Source organism: Aquila chrysaetos, chromosome Z (genome assembly GCF_900496995.4).
Source record: "Aquila chrysaetos chrysaetos chromosome Z, bAquChr1.4, whole genome shotgun sequence".
Taxonomy (NCBI): Eukaryota; Metazoa; Chordata; class Aves; order Accipitriformes; family Accipitridae; genus Aquila; species Aquila chrysaetos.
This window is the reverse complement of record NC_044030.1, coordinates 10865466-10889269: the sequence shown is the minus strand read 5'-3', so window position 1 is coordinate 10889269 and position 23804 is coordinate 10865466. Positions and strand designations below refer to the sequence as shown.

General features: G+C 41.0%; 1 protein-coding gene across 1 annotated transcript in view; it reads right to left on the bottom strand.

Moving 5' to 3' along the window:
- Nucleotides 1-23804, bottom strand: part of SUSD1 (sushi domain containing 1) — a 55825-nt gene that overhangs the window by 31337 nt on the left and 684 nt on the right. Inside the window, 6 exon segments of the mRNA XM_030004259.2 lie at nucleotides 13719-13898; nucleotides 15901-16080; nucleotides 18569-18745; nucleotides 20069-20221; nucleotides 20878-21033; nucleotides 22274-22405. Of these exon segments, the coding sequence (XP_029860119.1) occupies nucleotides 13719-13898; nucleotides 15901-16080; nucleotides 18569-18745; nucleotides 20069-20221; nucleotides 20878-21033; nucleotides 22274-22405 (978 nt within the window).

Genomic DNA, 23804 nt, shown 5'->3' with positions numbered 1-23804 from the left:
CCATTCTTTTTTTAGGCAGTTCTCTCACTGATGTCATCAGACACAGAGCAGTTGCCTTCACATGACAAGATAATCAAGTATCCTCCCAGAGCTAAGAACAAAGCTCCTTCTGGTCACAACTCAGATTGACAGGGAACGTATTTGCTCTTCTTCTTTCCTTCACCAGCCTTCAAATAGTCATTCCTTTGTCCTACTACCATATTTTCTTATTACATTCACTACATGACCAAGGTCATACAAATTCAAGCTCATATAGATTCTAAGCTGAAAAGCCCTTAGTAACTGTTGAAAAAATGAAGGGGATTTATAGGACAGCCTTGGTAGATATTTCAGAAATATTCACACAATAGTTGGAGTAATGCCCTGCTGTAAAAGCAAGCATAGCTCAGACCACTCCTTATCCGTATGTAAACTTCATTGCCATTTCACAGGGGCCCCCTTGTAGCCCACTGACATGAAGCTGTTGCTGAAATAAATGAATACATCGATAGTCTCTAAAATTCCTATATGTAGGCAATTATTTAGAACTAAAGTGTAACTGTTTATGTATTTTGCAGCACTTTATTTTTCCTTTTCTTTTCTTGATTAAAACTGTCATAAAACTGTTTTCTAATGGTATCTCCCTCTCCACATATTCAACATAGATGCCTCTCACTAGACCAGTTTATCTCCCAACTAATTTTAATTCTCCCATTCCAAACTGTCGTTAAACATGAAAATGCTATTGAAAGCTTCTTCTACACAACAGACCAAGATTAATCTGCATGTCCTCTAAAACAAATTTCCTTACAAATGGCTGTGTGATTAATTGTATTTAAGTGCTGCTTATTATTATGTTTCACAGTAATGTCTAGAAACTCCTCAGTATTAAGACTTCGGTACCAACACAGAGCAAAAGAGTATGTTCAGTTGTATTCTTTAAATCAGATACATTTTTATTAAAAGACCAGACGGCAAATATGACTCATTAGAGCACAGCCAAAGGGAAAATGTTTGCATATCCATGAGATCTGAATTAAAATGCATTAACAAGAAAAAAAGGAAAAAAAAGTAATGGCTGAGATTGCTCAGCAAGAAAATCAGGCACTTGATTTGTAAGTTTATAAAATCCACAGAAAAAAAATAAAGCAAAATAAAGCGGCAAACTACAAAAAAGTGATTATGCCAGGTATTCAGGCAAGAAAAGAAATCTTGCACAGCGGCCTCCTTGGAAGGAAGAAGGCAGAACTAGTAGCAATTTTTTCTGTAACTAGATCAATTTTTCTGTCATGCTTTCTGAACTTTCAGAAGAACAAGGCCACCATGCAATTACCATACATCCACAGAATACGTGGCGGACTTTTTCTCAAAAGTTTCCACTCTAAATGGGTGGGAGTGAAAGAAGACGAAAAGCTGTAACATGCACAGAGTGAACACCAGAACAAAGTCCTGGGCTTTCTGAGGAGACTGCTTTTCCTCCCTTACTTACTGATCACATGCTCTTTGTTTGGATAACCAAACGTACAGTAAGTGCTTGGTTTAACACTAATCCCAGTAGCCTAAACACAGTACCCAGTATCAGCACAAGGTATCTCTGAAAAAAATATTCTCACACCTAGAGAGAAACAGGATCCCTGACAGATTAGTTCTCCTGTGAAATCTAACAGTGCCAGTGACTTCCACACCTTGGGAACTCCCAACGTGAAACACACTATATGTGCCTGGCCTCAGTGTGATGTCTTAGCAGACAGTGACATGCAGGTCTTCAACATCTGATTTTGATCAACAGCTTTCACTCAGACTCACAAATGAGATGGGAGAAGTGAAGACCCTCAACCTCCGCATCTTTAAGCACTAGAAATTTCAACTTGTGATTAACCGAGAAGGCCACTGGATGCCACTGCTGCTCCACTGACCTCCAGGTTACCCTTCCCATCTCCTTCCCATCCCAAGGTAAAGGGTCCTACAAACGACATGCATATGCCTGGAGACCCAAACAGAAGGGTGGAAAAAGATCCTGGAGGAGTCAAATACTGAAAAGCAAATCTGGGAAAGGGTAGAGATATGCAAATAGCACCTGGCTGTTAGCAGCCAGGAAAGACAGGTGCTGGTAAACAGAACACAAATGGGAGAATAAAAAAAGTGAGCAACGAAGTGATTCAACAGTGCCAGTAAGCAATGGAGGGGGAGAAATCACGCAAAGAAAGCCAAAGAAACTAATTCTAAGAAGGAAAACAAGGAGTGAAGGTCTCAGTCTTCTTTACTCCACTTTTAAAAACTCTGCTAGGAAAGAGGGCCTCTCTCTGTGCTTCAGTGTGTGGGAAAATCTTCACAGTAATTACAGCCAGTGCGTAAGTGCTTGTACTGTCATGCATTTCTGCCTTAACCATGTGCTGGGAAGAGCAACCTTAATCCTTTGCTTATCAGCCTCTGCAAGTTCAGGTCCCAGTCCTCAGTGTCATTATTTGCTGATTTAAAAAAAAAACCAAACCTAACACACAGACAACTCTTATGTCTAAACAGTCACTAAAACCACATGACTTCTTCTACATACACAATTGACTAGTCCTCCATTGAAAGAGCACGTGACTACCACTGACCTCAGCTTGAGATACATCTTATCAGTGAAGTATATTTGAACTTCCATCAAAAAACAGTATTTACCAGAAAGCAGATAGAACCAGCTCCAATCTAACATTTCATCTTCTGCAAGTAGCTACAAGAGCATCCACAGGTGCAAATTCACTTAGAGCTCTTCCCACCAATCCTCACACATACATGCAATTTAGAGGAAAGAAAAAAAAATCCAAATATTAGCTTTTTTTGTATGTTTTGCCTGTTCACTTCTGTGAAAAGTGTGAACGATGCTGCAAATGCCATCTGCTGCTAACATGCACCACACATACATTCAGACACAGAAATTAAACAGCAAACAACATTTCAAAGAGAACTTCTGCTCAATCTGTTTCAAGGCACCTGTTCCACAGTGTACAGGCAAACACCCCTTGCACAGTAGCTTTCACAAGTGTATATGGAATTTATTTTACAAAGATGTATTATACCTTTTAGGGTAGCATGGTAAGTTTTTATGAGTTTTTCACATTTTGAGTAACATACTTCCAGTTTAACTAGAATTGCAAAATTTCAGCAGGTTTTTACCTTCAGCCCCAAACCTTCCACAGAGGGAATTCACAAAGAAACAGCAAAGCTGTAGGCACAGTCGTGCAGGAAGGAGCAGGCAGATAGCTAATGATTTACTACTTCCTTTGGTCTAAAAATGTTACCAGGAGACAATCAGGAGCAGAGTAATTCATGTATTGAACCAGACTGACAAGAACACAAGAGACGCAATAGTGAGCATACTTACAAAAGAAAAATGTATCAATCAAGGGTGTCAGACTAGACAGGATTAGATGGGCTAGGATTAGAAATGCACATGATCTACTCCCCAGCTGAAAGAGATTCTTGGGACTGAAGCCTGGTATTTGCCATCACGAACTGGGCAATTACTAATTCAGTTTCAAACAAACAAAGAAAAGCCTAAACAGCCCTCCAAAAAATGACACTTTTAATTGTCACTGGGTTGCATCGCTTTGATCTAAGTAACACTCATTCCACCTGTGTTTCTGCAGATAATTGAAGAAATTACCAGATTACCAGATGTCTGAATTTAACGTATCAAATTAGGCCTTTAGAAGAACTCAGGCCAATCAGATCCTTTTCATTGATGACTGTAATTATCCTAATTGTTTGATGGGGTTCTTATTCCTACAGAACCATGGGTTTTAAATCAATGCCCACAGATGTGAGTGACACCTTTTCTATCAAGCTCATAAGTGTTGACATGAATTATTTACACATGGCTGGAATACCAATTAGGAGAGTGACAGTTAACCCATTCATTGTTGCGTGGAAATCGCTGATGCTGCCACAACAGAAACATTCCATCTGCCTTTCTGTATCATCTCTTATTGTACAGGTGGAGATGTAAAAACTGAGATCCCAGAGAATTCTAGCTAGAGGGGAAATCAGTCATTGGTAGTAGGGATAAAGCATAGAAGAAGAAGGGAAAGTGAAAGCAAAGGGATTAAAAAGAGTGTAACCAGACCCTCTCAGTTGCATGGAAATTATCTTTGCTATAGTTCTACAGTTAAATGATGCCCGCAGGATGATCCTGCTCTGTTTATTCCAGACTGGATTCAGATTTTGCTTTTGATTTGTTTCAGGGTTTTTCTGCATTATGAAAGTATTCTTTTCCTCTTCTGCAGCGTTTTAAAGTGCAGTGCAGGCAGTCTGCTATGCCTTCTTTGGACTGATGCACCAAACTGCTCTTCCCTCTAAACCTTCAAATCTCTGAAGCATGTATTTAGCAAGTATCCTCCATCCTCTTCAGCCGTTAGGATTTTCAGTGTTGGCATACAACACCCATTTTCTGGGAAATTACTCAAAACCAACTAACACCTTATTGTCTTGATGCTTTGAAAGTACTCCCCTCACTACCATAATACCCAAGTTCCACATGATTATCTCAAAATCTCCAGAGGTCAAGACGTGCGGCTAAACTCCATTTGTGGATGGGGAGTCACAACCCAGAAAAAATGAAGCATTCTGAAACAGAAAATTAACCTTTAGTGAAAGATGGACAGTCCACGTTGCATTTAGTAAGAGGTAGCGTAAAAAAGCATGCACACAAAAGGTTATGACACAGAAGCTCCAAGCTCAGGATCAGATGGAATGTGCACCGGTGTAAAGGCTAATTTTTTCCCTATTTGAGTTCCAGGTTCACAACACATTGGGACTGGATCATCTTTTCCTCTATATACCATGCACGCAAAGCCTACAATCCGCTGACAGCCATTACTGCCTAACACTACTTTGGAAGGCTCTCACAACTGACCAGTAAGATTGCTGTGCTGTCAGACTCAGCATTAAAGGGAAACAGAGGCCAATTTTCCCTTTTGGCTACAACAGCTATTTCCCACTGCCTGGGTTTTGGAATGCTTTACCAATAATGCACATTACCTTTCCATGCAGGTCAGATTCACTCCCTCCTCCAGCCTTTTTACATACCCATGGACTTTTCCCACCCATGTGCAGCAGCTGCTTCTTTTGCAAGGACAGTATTTCAATTAATACATCAAAAAACACTTTAATAAATGCATTTCTGATAATGTAGCGAATAGTGGTACCGGAGACTTATGTAAATACTGAGAAGTTATTCTTTAATGAAGACTTGTATTTTCTTTTCCTTGGATAAAAATAAGGAAATTGGGCAAACTGTTTGTCTGTGTTAAGACACCATATTGTTGCTACCCACACCAACAGATGCTAAACACACTGAATGCTAACAATCTCCAAAGAAAGCAGACATGGAGAAGTTTTCTAGAGAAGGAATTTTCCAGGATCGGAATAACGAGCAGCAGCCAACCCAGCCTACATGTTTATAGCTGGGGCTAGAGACAATTGTTACAGAAAGGATAGATCAGATACTGTGAAAAAGCTCTCCATGACAAGGATATCTCTAGGACTTGGGACTGGGAAATTGGTAAAAGCTTGATGAATAGTACAAGGCAGGACTCTGCAAACAGGATGAAGAGAACTGCAGTAAGTAAAGGGACTGTCTCCCTCCAAAATATCCCTAACAATTATCCAATCAACATAGAAAACTGCATCACACAGTGCCCCTTTTGTGCATGAACTGACCCCTTCATAACTGTGAAGAACATCGGAAAAAGTACCAAAAAAATTTTTAGAGATGCACATGGTATTAAGAGCAAGGCAACCCCATAAGCACTCTATTCACCATAATTCACCTTAACTTTCCCTGGATGCTCAAGAAACAAGTACTCAAAAGTTAACCTCTGTGTGTGTGTATATGTGTACATGCATGCACATACACAATCTACACATATTGTAAGGGGAAAAGATTTTAATTCAGCATCTATGTTAGCCCTTCCTGACCTTTTACTATTAAACATTTGTATCCAAGCTCAGCGAAAGACAAAACCAACTCATTTACAGATTTTCATTTCAGACACCCCCCAGTTCCTCTCCGTGCCCTTCATGGACTCGTTGAAGGCACATGACACACATTGCACACTGTGCAATTTGCAAGCGCAGATTTAGGAACAAGCATCTCGGACAGATAGCCAAGGCACAAATCACCTTTTTTCTGGCCTTCTTATGGCCACAATAAATAAAAAAAAACCCCTTACTTGTGCAATCCACTCAAAAAGAAAAACATGAGTGGGCAGGCTTCATTTTATAATTTTCACTTTAATAAAAAAATGCAACTATAATTCTTATGAATTCTTAAGATCACATACATCTGAAAGGCATCACTACTGAAACAGAAATTTCATTTCTTTTGAAAGTCATTTGTTACCTCTAATAAGTGTGAAAAATGTAGAAGTTAAGAAGCTGAAGACCTTTGTACTAATTTCCTATTCTTCTTCTTTTTTTTTTTTTTTTTTCCCCTCTCCAAAGGAACCTGGACTAGTTAGGCCATTTTTTAAAGGTTTCTTTTCCATTCCACTTGACCATAACTCTAACTTTTTTGGCCCTCTGTTCCAACAGCTAGAGATGGCATCTGCATTTCTGCCTCTGGCAAAGCTCTTGCTGAAATCCATGGTAATCCCGTGAGTGCAGTCTGCAGGTTGAGGCCCTTCAAAGCTTCAGAGTGCTCAAGACAGAACTCTCGGCATTGCAAAGACTGACGCACCTGATCAACTTAGCCACTCTACACAATGCTGGCTTCAAAACCAATTCAGAAAGTACAGCTATACAAATTGCCTAAATGAAATATGAATTATGACCTCAAATAACAGCAGTTCCATTTGTATTAGGGCACTATAAAAAGTGAGAGAACTGCTTTTCTGCATGCTCATTTTATTTGATGTCATGTTTTATATTCGCAGTGAATGCTCAAGACATCAAGTGAGGCAAGAAAGGCATCAAGTGGCAACTCTTTGTGTAAAGGCTTGGTCCATGAAGTGGTAGCAGCCAAAGACACACTTCCACTCCTTTGAAAAACATGTGGATGTTACAGAGCTAGAGGAACATTACCATCTGCAAAAGACAGCATTGCAACTTAAGAACAAGAGACGGACAGTCGTAGAGTTATCTTGTGACACCTCTTTCTAAGGACACAGAAGAACACTAAGGAGCACAACAGCCACAGTCCAAAACATCTGCTATTTTTTGGCTATTATTAAAATGTCAGTAAATCCTGTCTCCAAGCCCACAGTATGACACCATCTTCGTTACAGGTCTCCGTCCTCAGGACTCATCCTTTTATAAGAAAATCCCTCTGGACTGAAATTCAGACAACTAGATTGTAACAGTCTTTCAGGATAGGAGAGATAGTGTGTGGTGTTGGATTGTTGCATGCTGCCTCTGGAGCTTGCGGCTGGTATATTTGGTGCAACCCACGCCCTTGGTCTGCAGGCTGAAGATGTTGGTCTTGAAGAAATCACTGGGCACCAGTTCATGTTCCATCACTGTTGCACTTGGCTCAGTTTCAAAGTCCATCCTTCAGTCATTTGGGTAATTCTTACAGTAATACCCTTGATACGGCATATAGCCACTATAGATGTAACAACATACATTGGCAGGTTATTTAGCAGTTAACATCATACAGCCTAATTCACTGGCTATTCTCTCCCAAAATCAAATCTCCTTGAGGTACACATCGAACTTCCCCATCCTTCTGCATCACCCACCAAGTGCAGCCAGGTCCTTGAGCAGAAGCAATTCCTTGGATGGATTTGTCTCTGCTTGAGGCGGGACTAACCCAGACTGTCTTCCCTAACATACTCTTCATGCGCACTACAGGGACTTTATCTCCTTCTACAGTATGTGGAAGTCTTGGTTGGGTGGGGCCAGTCTGATTGGCAGATCCTCTAGTATTAACTAACCAGGTGGCTTTTGCTAAATGTGTATCCCAATGTTTGAAAGTTCCATCCCCCATTGCTCTCAATGTAGTTTTCAGCAATCCATTGTATCGTTCGATTTTTCCAGAGGCATGATAGGGGATGTGATATACCCACTCAATGCCATGCTCTTTGGTCCAGGTGTCTATGAGGTTGTTTCAGAATTGAGTCCTGTTGTCCAACTCAATTCTTTCTGGGATGCCGTGTCACCATAAAACTTCTTCTTCAAGGCCCAGGATAGTGTTCTGGGTAGGGGCATGGGACACAGGATGTGTTTCCAGCCATCCAGTGATTGTTTCCACCATTGTAAGCACATGGCGCTTACCTTGGCGGGTTTGTGAGAGTGTGATACAGTCAATCTGCCAGGCCTCTCCATATTTATATTTCAGCCATCACCCTCCATACAACAGGGGTTTTAGCCGCTTGGCTTGCTTAATTGCAGCACGTTTCACATTCATGGATAACCTGCGCGACAATGCCCATGGTCAAGTCCACCCCTCAATCACAAGCCCATCTATATGTTGCATCTCTTCCCTGATGACCGGAGGTATCATGGACCCACCAAGACATAAATAGCCCACTTATGTTGCCAGTCCAGATCCACCTGAGACACTTCAATCTTGGCGGCCTGATCCACCTGTTGATTATTTTGACGCTCTTCAGTGGCCCGACTCTTGGGCACATGAGCATCTACGTGACGTACTTTTACCACTAGCTTCCCTAGCTGAACAGCAATATCTTGCCACAGTGCGGCAGCCCAGATGGGTTTACCTCTGCACTGCCAGTTGCTCTTCTTCCATTACTGTAGCCACCCCCATAGGGCATTTGCCACCATCCATGAGTCAGTACAGAGATAGAGCACTGGCCACTTCTCTCTTTCAGCAATGTCTAAAGCTAGCTGGATGGCTTTCACCTCTGCACTTCACTTCTGACTCGATTCACCTTCTCCTTCAGCAGTTTCTGCGACTTGTCGTATAGGACTCCATACAGCAGTCTTCCACCTCCGATGCTTTCCCACAATGGGACAGGACCCATCAGTGAACAGAGCATATTGCCCCCCATTTTCTGACAGTTTATTATACAGTGGGGCCTCTTCAGCACATATCAGCTCCTCCTCTGGCAACATTCCAAAATCTTTGCCTTCTGGCCAGTCCATGATCACTTCCAAAATTCCTGGGCGATTGGGGTTTTCCATGCAAGCACGTTGTGTGACCAGTGCGGCCCACTTACTCCACGTGGCGTCAGTTGCATGATGTGTAGAGGAGACCTTCCCTTTGAACATCCAGCCCAGCACTGGCAGTCAGGGTGCTAAGAGGAGCTGTGTTTCAGTACCAACCACTTCTGAGGCAGCTTGAACTCCTTCATATGCTGCCAATATCTCTTTTTCAGTTGGAGTATAGCGGGCCTTGGATCCTCTGTATCCCCGACTCCAAAACCCCAGGGGTCAGCCTCGGGTCTCCCCAGGTGCTTTCTACCAGAGGCTCCAGGTAGGGCCATTCTCCCCAGCTGCAGTATAGGGCACATTTATAACATCTTGTCTTGCCTGGACTGGCCCAAGGGCTACTGCATGAACAATCTCCCGCTTAATTTGTTCAAAGGCTTGTCGTTGTTCAGGGCCCCTTTTAAAATCATTCTTCTTCCGGGTAACTTGATAGAGAGAGCTTACAATCAGACTGTAATTGGGAATATGCATTCTCCAAAAGCCCACAACACCTAAGAAAGCTTGTGTTTCCTTTTTATTAGTTGGTGGGGACATAGCTGCTATTTTGTGGATCACATCCATGGGGATCTGATGACACCCGTCTTGCCATTTTATTCCTAAAAACTGGATCTCCTGTGCAGGTCCCTTGACCTTACTTTGGTTTATGGCAAAACCAGCCCTCAAAAGGATTTGGATTATTTTCTTCCCTTTCTCAAAAACTTCTTCTGCCGTGTTGCCCCATATGATGATGTCATCAATGTATTGCAGGTGTTCTGGAGCCTCACCTTTTTCCAGTGCAGCCTAGATTAGTCCATGGCAAATGGTGGGCCTGTGTTTCCACCCCTGGGGCAGTCGATTCCAGGTGTACTGGACGCCCCTCCAAGTAAAGGCAAACTGTGGCCTGCACTCCGCTGCCAAAGGGATTGAGAAAAATGCATTAGCAATGTCAATTGTGGCATACCACTTGGCTGCCTTTGATTCCAGTTCATATTGAGGTTCTAACATACCCGGCACAGCAGCACTCAGTGGCGGCGTGACTTCATTCAGCCCACGATAGTCTACTGTTAGTCTCCACTCCCCATTAGATTTCTGCATGGGCCATATGGGACTACTAAAGGGTGAGCGAGTCTTGCTGATCACTCCTTGGCTCTCCAATTGGCAAATCAGCTTATGGATGGGAATCAGGGAGTCTTGGTTGGTGGGATATTGCCGCCGGTGCACTGTTGTGGTAGCAATTGGCACTTGTTGTTCTTCAACCCTCAGCAAACCCACAACCGAAGGGTCCTCAGAGGCTGGGCAAGGCAGACAGCTGTTCAATTTCCTCCGTCTCCAGTGCAACCATACCAAAGGCCCAACGGTACCCCTTTGGTTCCTTGAAATACCCCCTCCTGAGGTAGTCTATGCCAAGGATGCACAGGGCCTCTGGGCCAGCCACGATGGGGTGTTTATGCCACTCGTTCCCAGTTAGACTCACTTCAGCTTCCAATACAGTTAGCTCTTGGGATCCCCCTGTCACACCAGAGATACAGATGGGTTCTGTCCCTTTATAACTTGAAGGCATTAGGGTGCATTGTGCACCAGTGTCCACTAGAGCCTTATATTCCTGTGGGTCTGATGTGCCAGGCCATCGAATCCACACCGTCCAGTAGATCCGGTTGTCCCTTTCCTCCACCTGGCTGGAGGCAGGGCCCCTCTAATCCTGGTCAGAGTATCTGTTACTCACTTTTTGCAAATGTGAATCAGAAGTCCCTTCAAGAGGATCAAAAATGAGATCAGCCCTTCTACTCTTTCTGGGGGACTGCTCGTGGGAAACTGGAGCGGCATTTTTCCAAGAAGAATCCTCTTTTCTGATTGCTTTTCCTCACGAATCACATACCCATGCATCTAGGATTGAGGTAGGTTCTCCATCCCACTTCCTCATGTACTTTCCATGGTCACGCAGGTAAAACCACAGGTTAGCCCATAATGTGTACTTTCTATCTCCTCTCTCTTGGGCAGAGGAATGCTTACCCCTAAGAGCTGCAATGCAGGCCTCTACAGGTGGGGAGGAGGACATATCCACTTTGAATTGCTGGAACTCCCAGGACAATTCCTCTACAGCTGAGACACAGGCCCATAGGGAGGAAGAGAGACTTCCTTCGTATTGCCGGAGTTGGACACCCAGTTCGTCCACAGCCTTCTTTCCAGGACGTTACTGCCAATGAGTTGGCATAGGCTGGTGGTGCACTTTGTAGAAACTTCTGCCACATGTGTTGTGTGCATTGGACTTCATATGGATCTGTAGGTGACTGCTCATTTTCCGGATCATTATAAATCACCTCCAGCACGGCTAACTCCCTCAGGTACTGGATACCTCTCTCCATGGTGGTCCACTTGCCTTGGTGACACGTAACATCATCCTTGAAGGGGTATCTTTCCTTCACACCTGACAGAAGTTGCCTCCAGAGGCTGAGGACTTGTGTTTCTCTCCCAATCGCCTTGTCAGTGCCCCCTTCCCTAGACAGGGATCCCAGTTGCTTGGCTTCCCTACCCTCTAATTCCAAACTACTGGCCCCAATATCCCAGCATCAGAGCAGCCAGGTAACAATGTGCTCACCTGGGTGGCAGCCAAAATCTTTTTGCATGTCGTGCAACTCACTCAGGGATAGAGATTGCGTGATTATTTCAGGTTCTGCCTCTTCCTCCTGTTCTCGTGATGACCCTGGTTCACTTTCATCCCTCACTAAGTGAACTGATTTCTTTGGGTGTTTCTTCTTCTGTGTAGGGGCGACTGTTACTGGCACAGGTTGGTTCTCTGGTTCAGCTGCAGTACCTGTCGCCAAGGTTGGGGTAGCTGCAGTGCCTATCACCGGGGCTGGGGTAGCTGCAGTGCCTGTTGCTCTGTTTTCCCTCTCTTCCCCCTGAGGGTGCTGCCTAATATCAAGCAGTGTTTGGTAGATACTGGCCAGGGCCCAGCACAGGGCGGTAAGTTGTGTGTCTCTGGAATAGCCCCAGCATTTTCCTTTCAAATATTCTACCACTTCATGAGGTAGAATGTGCTTGTTCGGGAGTGAACTTCCAAGCCACTGGAGGTGAGAAGTTCTCTAGATACCTGCCCATATCCTCCCACATGCCATGCCACCCATGAATATCCAGCCTTGGGAAAGATCTCTGGGTGGTATTCTTAAAGAACTTTTTTGTAGCCCTAAACAAGACTTGAAACATATTCAGGAGACATAGCACCAACAGCATGCTGGCTTGCGCATCCCAAGAATATTCAAAATTCTCAAAAGCTGTTGTAAGTAGCCGGAAGGAGAAAAGGGAGGTGAACGAATGGGGGGAAGTATCCCCCCCGACGTCCCCATAGATTGGGTGTGATTACCAATAAATTCTGATAGAAGGCACCCGAAGTATGGAAATGATATCACTGTTGCATACAGATACCAGCTTAACCTCATGACCAGTGATGTAATCATTTCATAAGTTGACATTACCCAGTATAGCAAAATGATAAACCTGATCCCTCTCCCAGAGGTGATATTGCAGAGAATACACAGAGCATGTAAGAACTTACACAAGGCCACCATGTAAACAAATGAACCAACATTGTGACTAGTGACTATTTAACTAACACAAGAAATGCATATAACAAATTTGTTTTAACACGCTCCGGCCAGATCTGTCGTTATCTCAACCCTTCGTGCCCCACGTCGGGCGCCAAAAAGGACTGTCGTGGTTTCAGCCCAGCCGGTAACAAAGCACCACGCAGCCGCTCGCTCACTCTTCCCCAGGAGAATCAGAGAGGACAAAAGAAAAAAAAAAAAAAAACAACAGAACCTCGTGGGTTGAGATAAGGACAATTTACAGGGACAACACGTAAAAAGAAGTTACAACAACAACAACAGTACTAATAAAAGAATATACAAAACGAGTGACGCACAGTGCAACTGCTCACCACCCAGAATCTGACTCCACCACTTCCCCCACTGAAAGCCAAGAGCTCCCCCCCAGCCCGCTCCCCATTTATAGGCTGAGCATGATGTCACATGGTATGGAATAGCTCCTTGGCTAGTTCAGGTCAGCTGTGCCGGCTGTCCCTGTCCCAGGTCCCTGTTAAAATTAACTCTATCCCAGCTGAACCCAGGACATCGATCTAGGCTGGAAAGTCAACCATGAACAAATTTTACTTTGGGCATTATGAAAGAATAAAAAAAAAGGAGAACGAGTTTTGAATTCCATTGCCCCTACTTTCAATGCAGTGCACTTTACAGTATTAGGCCCACAACGAAATGTCATTAAATGCCTTCTGATCATCTGGTGATATCCTCCTGGCTTTTAAAGCTGAAGGTTCTCAGTGTAGTAATGAAACTTCAGTTGCATTAGTCCCTCTCTGTCTGAAATAAAATGCAAGACAGCTATAGAAAGATCTGCAGCATCCACTAGAAATTGTTGCATGGTTAATATTCTCTCCATGACTTTTCCATCCAAAAGTACCACCATGTTCCCTACATTGTAAATTAGAAAGGGATTTCTTGCCTTCATCCTTCCTCCTGTTCCTACCTTCAGAACAGGAATGAGAAACTATTTAAATAGCACGCTCCACAGCAACTGCCTACAGTAATATTTACCTTTGCATATGTATGTAATATTCTCCCACGACTGATCCATTGTGCATTCTGAAAAATTCCTGTCTCCATTAAAATAATATCCTTCTTTACACTGATAGTACACTCTGCTCCATAGAGTGGTAGAGTTGTCCCAGATCATTTCCGTGTGTGGAATCAGCAAAGGTTTGCCACAGTCTATTTCTGGAACAGAAAAAAAATACGTAACAAAACCTGAAAATGAAAATAGGCAAGGCATATCAAAGTGTTTAAGTAAGAGAGATTAATTGTCCCAGCAAGTAACTCTTCACTTCTTTTTCACTTCCTAGTGGTTTCTACAAGTCAGGCCAGTCCTTTAGAACCCAGAATTTTGTGACTGGAGACTTTCTAGCAGGGTGGGGCATTTATCCTTCAAGATGAACCATAAAATAAAACAGTGTCCTGTTTAGATATGGAGAACAAGGATCTCTACACAATTTTTTTACAAATGGATCTATCTTCCCACAACACTCGTATCCCCCACATGCTATTCATTCCTCTATTTTACCTATCATTAGCAACAATAGATCTGAAAAATGACACATGGTCCAAGGAGTGACATGGAAAAACAGCATCAAGAAGGTAATGTTCCTTTGCCAGGGGATATAATTCAAGCTTTGAAAAAAAGGAGAAGCTGCTACAGACAAGCAGAAAGAGCACTTCTGGGGGAAAATGTGATGGATTATTCAGACCACTTTAGAGATAATTAGAAATTAATTCATTTGCTCAGTTGTTTTCAGGGGCTTCATAATAAAATTAGGGAACAAAAAAGAATGAAGAGCAAATCAATGGAAGAATATTATTTAGGGTTAAAATGACCTTTCAAATCCACAACAAACATTCCGCCTCAATAAAAGATTCTGCATCACTTCACTTATAAAAAGTAAGCAATGTAAGAATTAAAATCTTACTTTCACTAAAGCTTATATGCAGAAAACAAGTGCTTTTAAAACTCTTTATAATCTTAAGCGATTCTGAAATTCTACTCAAAAAAAGGAAAACTAAGTAAAAAACCAAAATTTATAGAATCATGATCTGTACAACCTTTAAAGGAAAAGTTAAACATATGTATTGCAATAGGCAATACCTTTACCACCATGACTACATTCCTTTTCATATCCCAATGTGTATGAATGTATTTATCTATTATAAATCATCAGAACAAGCTTTAGAATAACTAATGCACATGCAAAGAATATGCTTAACTTATAGAAAGACAGTATGTGATGAGATACAAAAATTACTGCTACTTAACTCCAGCTATCTGCCCACAGCCATCCTGTAATCAGACTGAAAAGCAGAAATGCAAAATTGTGTTTCTGTGTAACACTGCAAACCTTCTATTTAGCCTGGTGACCCAGAATAAGAATATGAAAGAAGATTCTAAAAGTAGAGAGTGATTGTAACATACACATTGCACATTCAAAAAAATTACTATGTCTGATGCCAATGAACAGAAGATTCAACCCTCCTGGATCAAGCCGAAAAGATACTAATCATTCAGTAAATGGAAAAGTGAAGTTGTGCTAATGTAAAAACTGACTGAAAACTGTAATTATCCTGAGGTCACATTAATTAATAATACGTGCTCAGAGTAAAAATGCACTAGAAATTTTGTTGGGCAAAATACTTTTTTTTAAAATGTACCTTTGTGTTTCTTCTTATCAAGGAACTTGTTAGGCTACATTCTTCCAAATCATAGTAACATAGGGGATTTACGACTCATGTCAAACAACAATAGCATGCTTGAGCAATCATAGTTTGCAACTGGAAACTGTCCGAATATGGGAATTTTAAGGGGATGCTACTGGCTAATAGTGGTTCAATTCCTGAGCAGTGGTTTTAACCACAGAGTAGATACTGAGCTAGCAAAATGGCAGCAATTTAGGCTGCATTTTCATCTCATGGTAATCCCAATGCCTGACATGCACTGGGATTTTGTCCTTACGATGTTAAACTTTCAGCAATTTATTGCAACTTCATTAGCAACACAGATTAAAAAAAACCTGTTTAATATATGGCTTTTGTTTTGTGACTGAACTTCATAAGCCAGAAGCCTGTATAAACTCAACGCCCAAAGAGGTTGTCTCTAACTGATGACTGCTATTTATTATGGTTACTGAAACAGTATCTATGCTAAATAAATCTGAAGGCAGATTACATTTACCTTTGCACACCAAATCAGTACCATCCCACTGTCCTCTGGCATTGCAGACTGCACTCTGATTACCGCTTGCAATAAAGTAACCATGAACACAATTGTAAGTAACTTCACTTCCATATGTGGTCCCACTTACAGATGCTGGATGCGCATTTAAAACAGAAGGTGGAACCCCACAATCCACACCTAGGGAGAAGAATAAAGAGGAAGATAAACTTGTTAGTCAAGCAGCAGAAGTAATGATCATTGCACTCCTATGAGTATTTCTTTCATTGTTACCAACGAACCCTCTTCTCCTGTGGTAATCCAACGCTCCCTCATGTCCTCTGCAACATCCCCACCACAACTGAGAGTGCTGTAGCGACTTCAGAGCTGCTTCCAATTAAAATTGCTTCTCTCTACCTTTCTCTCAGAATGGCATGCTAAATCTGTGACTCCTTCCTCAGCCTAACTGCTAGCATACAGAAAATGTCCTGGCATTTTTTTTTAAACCTTTAAGACTCTCCTGCTTTTACAAACCTGATTATAGGTGGCAAGCTGGTTCTGTACCATTTGCAGTGAGCAACAGCCAGAGGGAGGCAGACGAGCAGAAACTGCCTTTAGGAGGCTAAATTTTAAAAGTGCACAAGGACCAAAGTAATGCAAAACCATAGAAAAGGTTACGACATACAATACAAAAGTTTGCTGTTAAAGCAAGAGTCTACGTGGTGTACAAAATGCATGGTAGTAGTTGCTCTATTCACAAACATGCCAAGCTGTCATTTACAAATGCATAAAACAAAGAAGTCGAGTAGCACAAAAAAGCAATTTGTTTGATATCATGTCCACTTCCGAAGGTAAGCAACCATCTAAAACGCTTTCCTGTTAGCATGACAACACTCACATTCAACAATTTAACTACACCTCTTCATGTACATCACATCTTCCCATTAAACTATCCGACTTTTTAACTCAAGACAATTAGTTTAATATTCAAGGGAAGCTACAATTTTCAAAGACACATTACATCCATATACATATATTTAAATAAAAAAGGGGGATCTGCTCCACTTACAGTACCCTGATGTTAGGTCACCCATCTTACCAAGCGTGACCTACCTTCAATGGCCAGTTTCATCATGACTATATAAAATACACTCCTAAATTACCATAGAAGGAAGACAAAAGACAACCTTACCTGATTTTCCTGAAAAAGAAGACACTACACTTGGCCAGGAGAAATTCTTAAACTAGCGATAAACACTTACCAGGGAAACTCTCAAGAGTTTAAAGAATTATTTAAAGGTACCTTTACTATTATTAAAAAAAAAAAAAATCAGACTTGTTGGTTTTACAAAAAGAGAAGTCCTAACTGAAATCCAGGAAAAGAGCTTGCAATACAAAGCGGAAATAAGTTTGTCGTTTCAGACTCATGGGCTGTTTCTTGGTGTTTGACATATTTTATTTCAATTAAACATGAGAGATGTGCTCAGAAACTCTGACCTGACCTACTGTTTAGACTGTAGAAATTAAAAAAAAGTCACATGAAAAACAATCACTGAAAAATATTAATAAAAAACAAATGTACCAACAACTCACAAGGACTGCATTCTACAAGCTTTCTGTAGGGACCTCTTGAGAATTTGGGCACTTCCTTTTTGTTTTCAAGTTCACTGTCCTTTATTTATTTTGGGGGGAAAATGTTATTTCAATTGTTTTATTTTTTTATGGCAGTAATTTAGTATTAAATTGTTTTAACTTTTCTTTCTCATGAATTTTCTATTGATATTTAGTATTTCACTTTTCCCAGCCACACTGATTTAGCATCCTTATTCTAATTTATTCACTTCCCATAGACACACATACAAACATTACATTTCTATCCACTCTCAAAGGAAAAAAGAAAAAGAGAAAAAAAGAAACCAGGAAAGAATTAGAAACTGAGAGGGCTTTTCTATTTTCAGAGAAAGAACTCTCCTCACTAAGTGGTAATTTTCAGGATGACAATTCTCCCCTGTAGAATTGTTATACACAGTGTAGTTTCTGTTAGCTAGTACTTCAAGTGTCATTTAACTAATACACAGACTTTCTAACTACTCACAGGAACACAAAATCCTGCACTTGTAAGCAGCAATATTTCAACAGAATGGGCGATAAGAACACCCAAGCAAGTGGAAGTTTTAAAGATGCTCACAGGAACCTTAACATTTCAGAGACGTGAAAGTGTTTGCTCATGCACAAATGCTCTTAAAATCATGAAGGTTATCCAGAGATGAGGGGTGGTATGCCTCTCTTTGGCATCTACAGTCAACCTTTGGAAAAAACTCCAGACGCTGTCAGAAAAATGGTTCTTTTCATGAGACGTCACTGATGCCTTCCAACTACTGAGTTGGAAGTTCCCATGAAATGCTACAGAAGTCTAGTTGTTTTCTAGGCCTTGGTTCACAGGCAGAAGGACACATGCAGTGTCTGTAAAAATGCAAGGACCAGCATCAAAAATGTCACTAAACGAACAAGAAGAGGTGGCACAATTTTAGAACCTGTCCTTTTCTTTTCTTCTTTTTTTGCAAATAGCCAGATCTTGAAAAATTATCCTTCGGATTGAGGAAACAGTCTACAGTCTTTCACAAACACACTTCCCCATGCATAAACTCCCTTAATGAAGAATTTAAGAAAGATTTAAGACTCTTTTCACCTTTGCAGCTTAAAGTGGCAGGTTCCCAAGTTTCATTTGCAGTGCAATATGAGAACTTTCCCTCGTTGCTGTAAAACCCTTCTTCACACTCATAATGAACCGCACTTCCTGCTAGCAAGCTGTAGTTCCCCACAATGTAGCCATGCTTCACTTCAGGAGGGGAACCACATCCAATTTCTGCAAAAAGACTGGGTTAAAAGATCTCACAGTACAAAAATCACAACACGCGACCACTTTAAAATGAGCTGAACTGGATGGTCACATCACAAAATACACCCAATCTGATAAATCTGGGGCCTCGCCAAAGGTGTAGAAGATTAGAGTTGAAGAGTTATACTGGCCACAATCGGAGGAAAACAGTGATCCAAGTACTGAGCTACATCTTTACTAACATACAGCTGGAGCCATTCGTAACACCAAAGAGGAGACACTGCAATGTGATGGTGCTTTGCATGTGCCAGTCTTGTTACATGAATGGCTGAATGATCCTTTAACACCAGAAGAAAATTTCAGGCCCCAATGCACAGCTTTATTTCCCTGCACATGGGAAAGGTGAAGCACAGCAGATAGGCTGAGATGAAATGGTCTGCCCCTCAATTCCTCCATCTCACTGAACCAGCCTGCATACAAAAGCTACATTGCTTCAGCACAGCTGCTTGACTGGGCTCTCTTGTCTGACTCCACAAGTGACACAGACACACTACTTTACCACAGCATGGGGAGGGGGAAGTCAGTGAGATAAGCAGGGTTACCAGCAATTCTGGCAAAATGAAGCAGAACACTCCAGTTGGAAAAACTGGACGAACTACAGGTAGTGACCTTTACTGACAGTTCTTGCAATAATTCAGAAATGAGAGCTGGATATAATCGAGGCAGTACCTTTCACCTGGGATGCCTGGGTTCCCTACATACACTGACAGCTACAGCTTACACTGCTAGCACTTTGCATCTGTGAAAACCTACACTAGAGAGGAAAGGAGGAATGGTTTCAGATTGAAATTTCATCTTGCCATAACAACAACAACAGAACAGAACAGTTTTTTATCCAGGTGGCACATTATGTAATGAATAGCTAAACTATTATTTTATTATTCCTCTCCCCTAGGCTCGTTTCATTCATCTGACCTCTCTTACCAGCTATTTATCCTCTCTTCTCTTCCCCTTCATGCAGTGTGATTATGTAAGCAAGTGGATTATGCCACACTTCCTTCCTATTCACAAACTAACTACATCACCTTCATGGCATTATTAAGCTTCTCTGACCCTGCACACCTGAACCACTGCTGAGAGCCTGCAGGAATCATATCTGGCATCAACTCTACCATCCAGACACCACTGGAGCAAACTGAAACCAAGAAGAAAAAAATCATACAGCAGGCAAAGTCCACAGAGGGGGGCTTCTGCCCTGCCGACTTAAAAGCACAGGTCAGAGCAGATACTACTGTATCATGTAAGATCTGATTTTATGTGCTAGCAAAAACAGCATCCAAAGACTCTCACCTTTGCATGAAACTATGTTCCCATCTGGATGAAAAGAATGCTCTCCATTTTCTAATTTATAACCATCATTGCAGTAACATTTGTAGCTTCCTTCAGTATTCACGCATCTTGCATTTTGACCACACAACCCAGACTCCTCACATTCATCGATATCTAAAAATTCAGAGAAAAATATATGCACTTCATAACAGGTTTTTTTTAATTAGTTAATGTAGGACCCAAGCTTAAAACAAATACAGCATTCCATGAAGGGTTCTATGTAGCTTCTGATGGGTCTTCTGGGAAATAAAGGAGCTTATCATTGCCTGGTGTTCAAGCATCTGAAAGGAGGACACTCTCAATTTTGTAGCTAGCGATCTTCTGAATTGTTTCCATTTTACCTGACAAACAGTCTCCAATGTTATCTCCTGCTACAACAATCCCAGAAAAATCCCTATCTGCAAATATCTTTATCAGTTACAACTGTTCATTGCTGTAACAAGGAACTGGCTAATATTCTAAACTAAACACAAATACGACATTTTGGGGGAAAGGTAAGTATCACCTTATTTTCTTTAATCTAGCTTCTTCTTCTGGAAAGATTATTGCTTGAATGTGACTGTGAAGCAATGATTTGTAACATAGCAAAGAATGCGAAATGGAACTAATTCGTAGCTGTTAGAACCTAGATGTCAAGTAAGTGTTTGCACCCACAGCAGAAAGTGCTCTGATATACTTTTAGAAAGTTCTAAAGTGACAGGAAAAAAGATTTGTGCAGTAGAAAACTAAGTTCTGGATTCCTGCCGCTCAAGATTCTTTGTGATGTCTACCTGTACAGTTTGTGCCATCATTGGGAATAAACGTCTTGTTGTTGTTGGAGGCTCGGTATCCATCAAGGCAAACACAGTAAAAACTTCCGTGGGTATTATGACACAATGTATGATTTCCACAAATCTTGTTGGCTCCAATCTGACATTCATCTTTATCTGTCAGCACATTTAAAACACATTAGAGAGAGATTAGGAAAAGCAGATTATCCTCCCGTCCTCACTCATTCTTGTGTAACCAGACTTCCCCTTACTGTTCTTCTTTCTAAGTTATTTGGGATGTAAACACTGCTAGTAAGATGGGAATATTTAGACCAACAGAGGTTATTGTCCCTGGATGAAACTGTGAATAAAGGTTCATGACATAGCTTGAATTGATCTAAGAGCTGTTGAAACCAGAGGGCTCTCTCTCCGCTTCTGCTCTTCCTTACAGCATGCACCGGCTGCAGCACTTGATGGAGCTTGTGCTGATCTTATCCAACTCATTCAAGTGGCAGAGAATTAACATGGCAAAACAGGCAGCTTGTCTTCTCCCACAATAACAAGATAATTGAACTCCGTGCAGGGCCCAGCGGGTACCAGTGCTCGTGAAGGAAGGGGAAGAGATGGAGTGGAAGAGATCAGAGGTGCAGTACCTTCCCTTTTAAGCAACGGTAAGCTATTACATACACTCAGACACAGCATTTCACATCATCCTTTGATTCATGTATTGATTTGTCGTGTATGAGATAGTATTAAAAGGACACTATCAGCTACAGTAACAAAACAATGCTTAACAACACTTTTCATATAACAGACATTTGCACTTAAGAAATCTGTATATATGCACAGTGTTATTAAGAACAGACCTTCAACTTATGAAATTAGTTTTTAGTTACCCAGTAATCTGAGATAACTGAAAAATCAGCAAAAATGGACTAATTTTAATTGTTATTGTCTAGTTTTCAGTTCAACAACACAGAGGTTGAAAGGAATAATAAAGTAAAGCCCAGCATATTTAATTATTTTTTTGCTGAGGCTAAGATAAAAAAATATTAAATAAACCATTCTAATACATTACATTTTAAAAGTAAATGTTTGACAAACCCTACATTTTCTAAGACAAAATTAATTTAGATTTGTCACTATATACCAGAAACTGAATAAAATGGTTAAGTAACTAAGTCCAACACAATATTTACATCACGCACAAGTAAAGTACAGCTCATGGCTAGCCCTTAGGAGGAAAAAAAAAAAAAAAAAGAAAGAAAAACAAGCCACACATATTCCACGTTTTGGAAATTCTGCCAGGAAATGACAAAGCTTCTACCGTGTTTTGAAGAATTCAGTAATATTACTCGAGAAAGAACATTTTAGGAATGTACACAGTTTCTTACCATTTTACAAACAAGCAGCCTACCTTGACAATGGGTTCTTCCATTGCCTACAAATCCATAGTTACAGATGCAGACGCTTTTTCCTTCAATTTGATGACATGTAGCATGAGTGTGGCAAGTTGCACAGACATCTGGAACTGATCTGTTCACAATTGCTTTAAGAACAAAAAGACACAATTACTTTTTTTTGGTTCTTTTAAAGGACCATAAAGGTGGTCTGGTATGGGTAACCGGCATAAAATTTAAAGTGGAGATAAAATCCAGATTAAAACACATCGAATAACATCCCATCTCCTCCCACCTCATTTTCAAACTTGCAGGAAAACCACAGCCATAATATTCAGACACCAAAGATAAAAAAATAAACAGAAAGGATTAAACAAAATAACTACACTGAACAGTTTTCTCCATCCATCTATTCTTTGACAACAAGCAAAACAGTTTTTCACAAGTTAGTAAGGCTTGCAAGACATATAATAAATAGCTCTATCCAATATTATTAATCTGTCCTCCATATTCATTTTCTTTCCCTTTTGTCTTGATTTCTGTTTCCTCATTTATTCTATTATTTTTTTTCTATTATTTACACATAGACATTTGGGTTATTTATCAATCTGTTTGTACCTTGTATCATCAACATGTATATGGTATAAATGCCATTCATAACAACGATGTTGAGAATGCTGCCAGGAGGAAAATGACTTATGGTAAAGTCATTTTAGAAATTAATTTATATCGGAAGTAGTTTAGCAGCATATGACACATGACCTCATTTACTGTAATTTGATAGGACTATAAATATGCATGAAACTACAATACGATATGAACTTATTTCCTTATTTGTATTCATACTTTTAGTGCATTATGTACATTTCTCTCCATTTTTTGTAAGCTCTTTTTGTTATCTTCACACATGCACTGGCTTTCCAAATGATAAACCTCAGAACGGATGGCTTGAAAGCAGACAAAGCAGGTATATGCTTACACCCCTTTTAAAGGAATAACTAATACTGCACAAGGTGATGTTGTCTCATGATGCTGGACAGAGCAGTATGGAATTTTTCACTTTTCTAAGACAGCTAAGACTGGCAAGGATGGTGTGGCTCTTACAGAATGCAAGTCTTACTGCGTATATCGCAGCTCTGGCAAAATTTTGCCTGCCTTAACACAGTGTCTACATACGTAACCGTAACTGGAAGGAGAAGGCAGCTGAACACCCTAGCCAGCTTTTTTTTTTTTAACCCACCAAATTTATCAGTGTGATAAAACTGCCCTTCCACACGCAGTCTTTCAGTTTTACTGACAGTGCATTTCTCAGTGCCTTACAACTCACGGGAAGCATCACAGATTCCTACTCCTAATTCTCAATGCTTTTACGTACTTTTGTGCGTGCACATGTTCCTAATACCGACAGAAAACAAAAACTGTCAGCATGCAATGGTAGCCAATGTAGGTCAGAAAATTAAATTTAAAAACAGCCAGGATAATAACTTTCTCATGATACCTCAATCTTCTGATAAGACACGGGAGTGTCCGCCTCAGATTGCTGCTCCG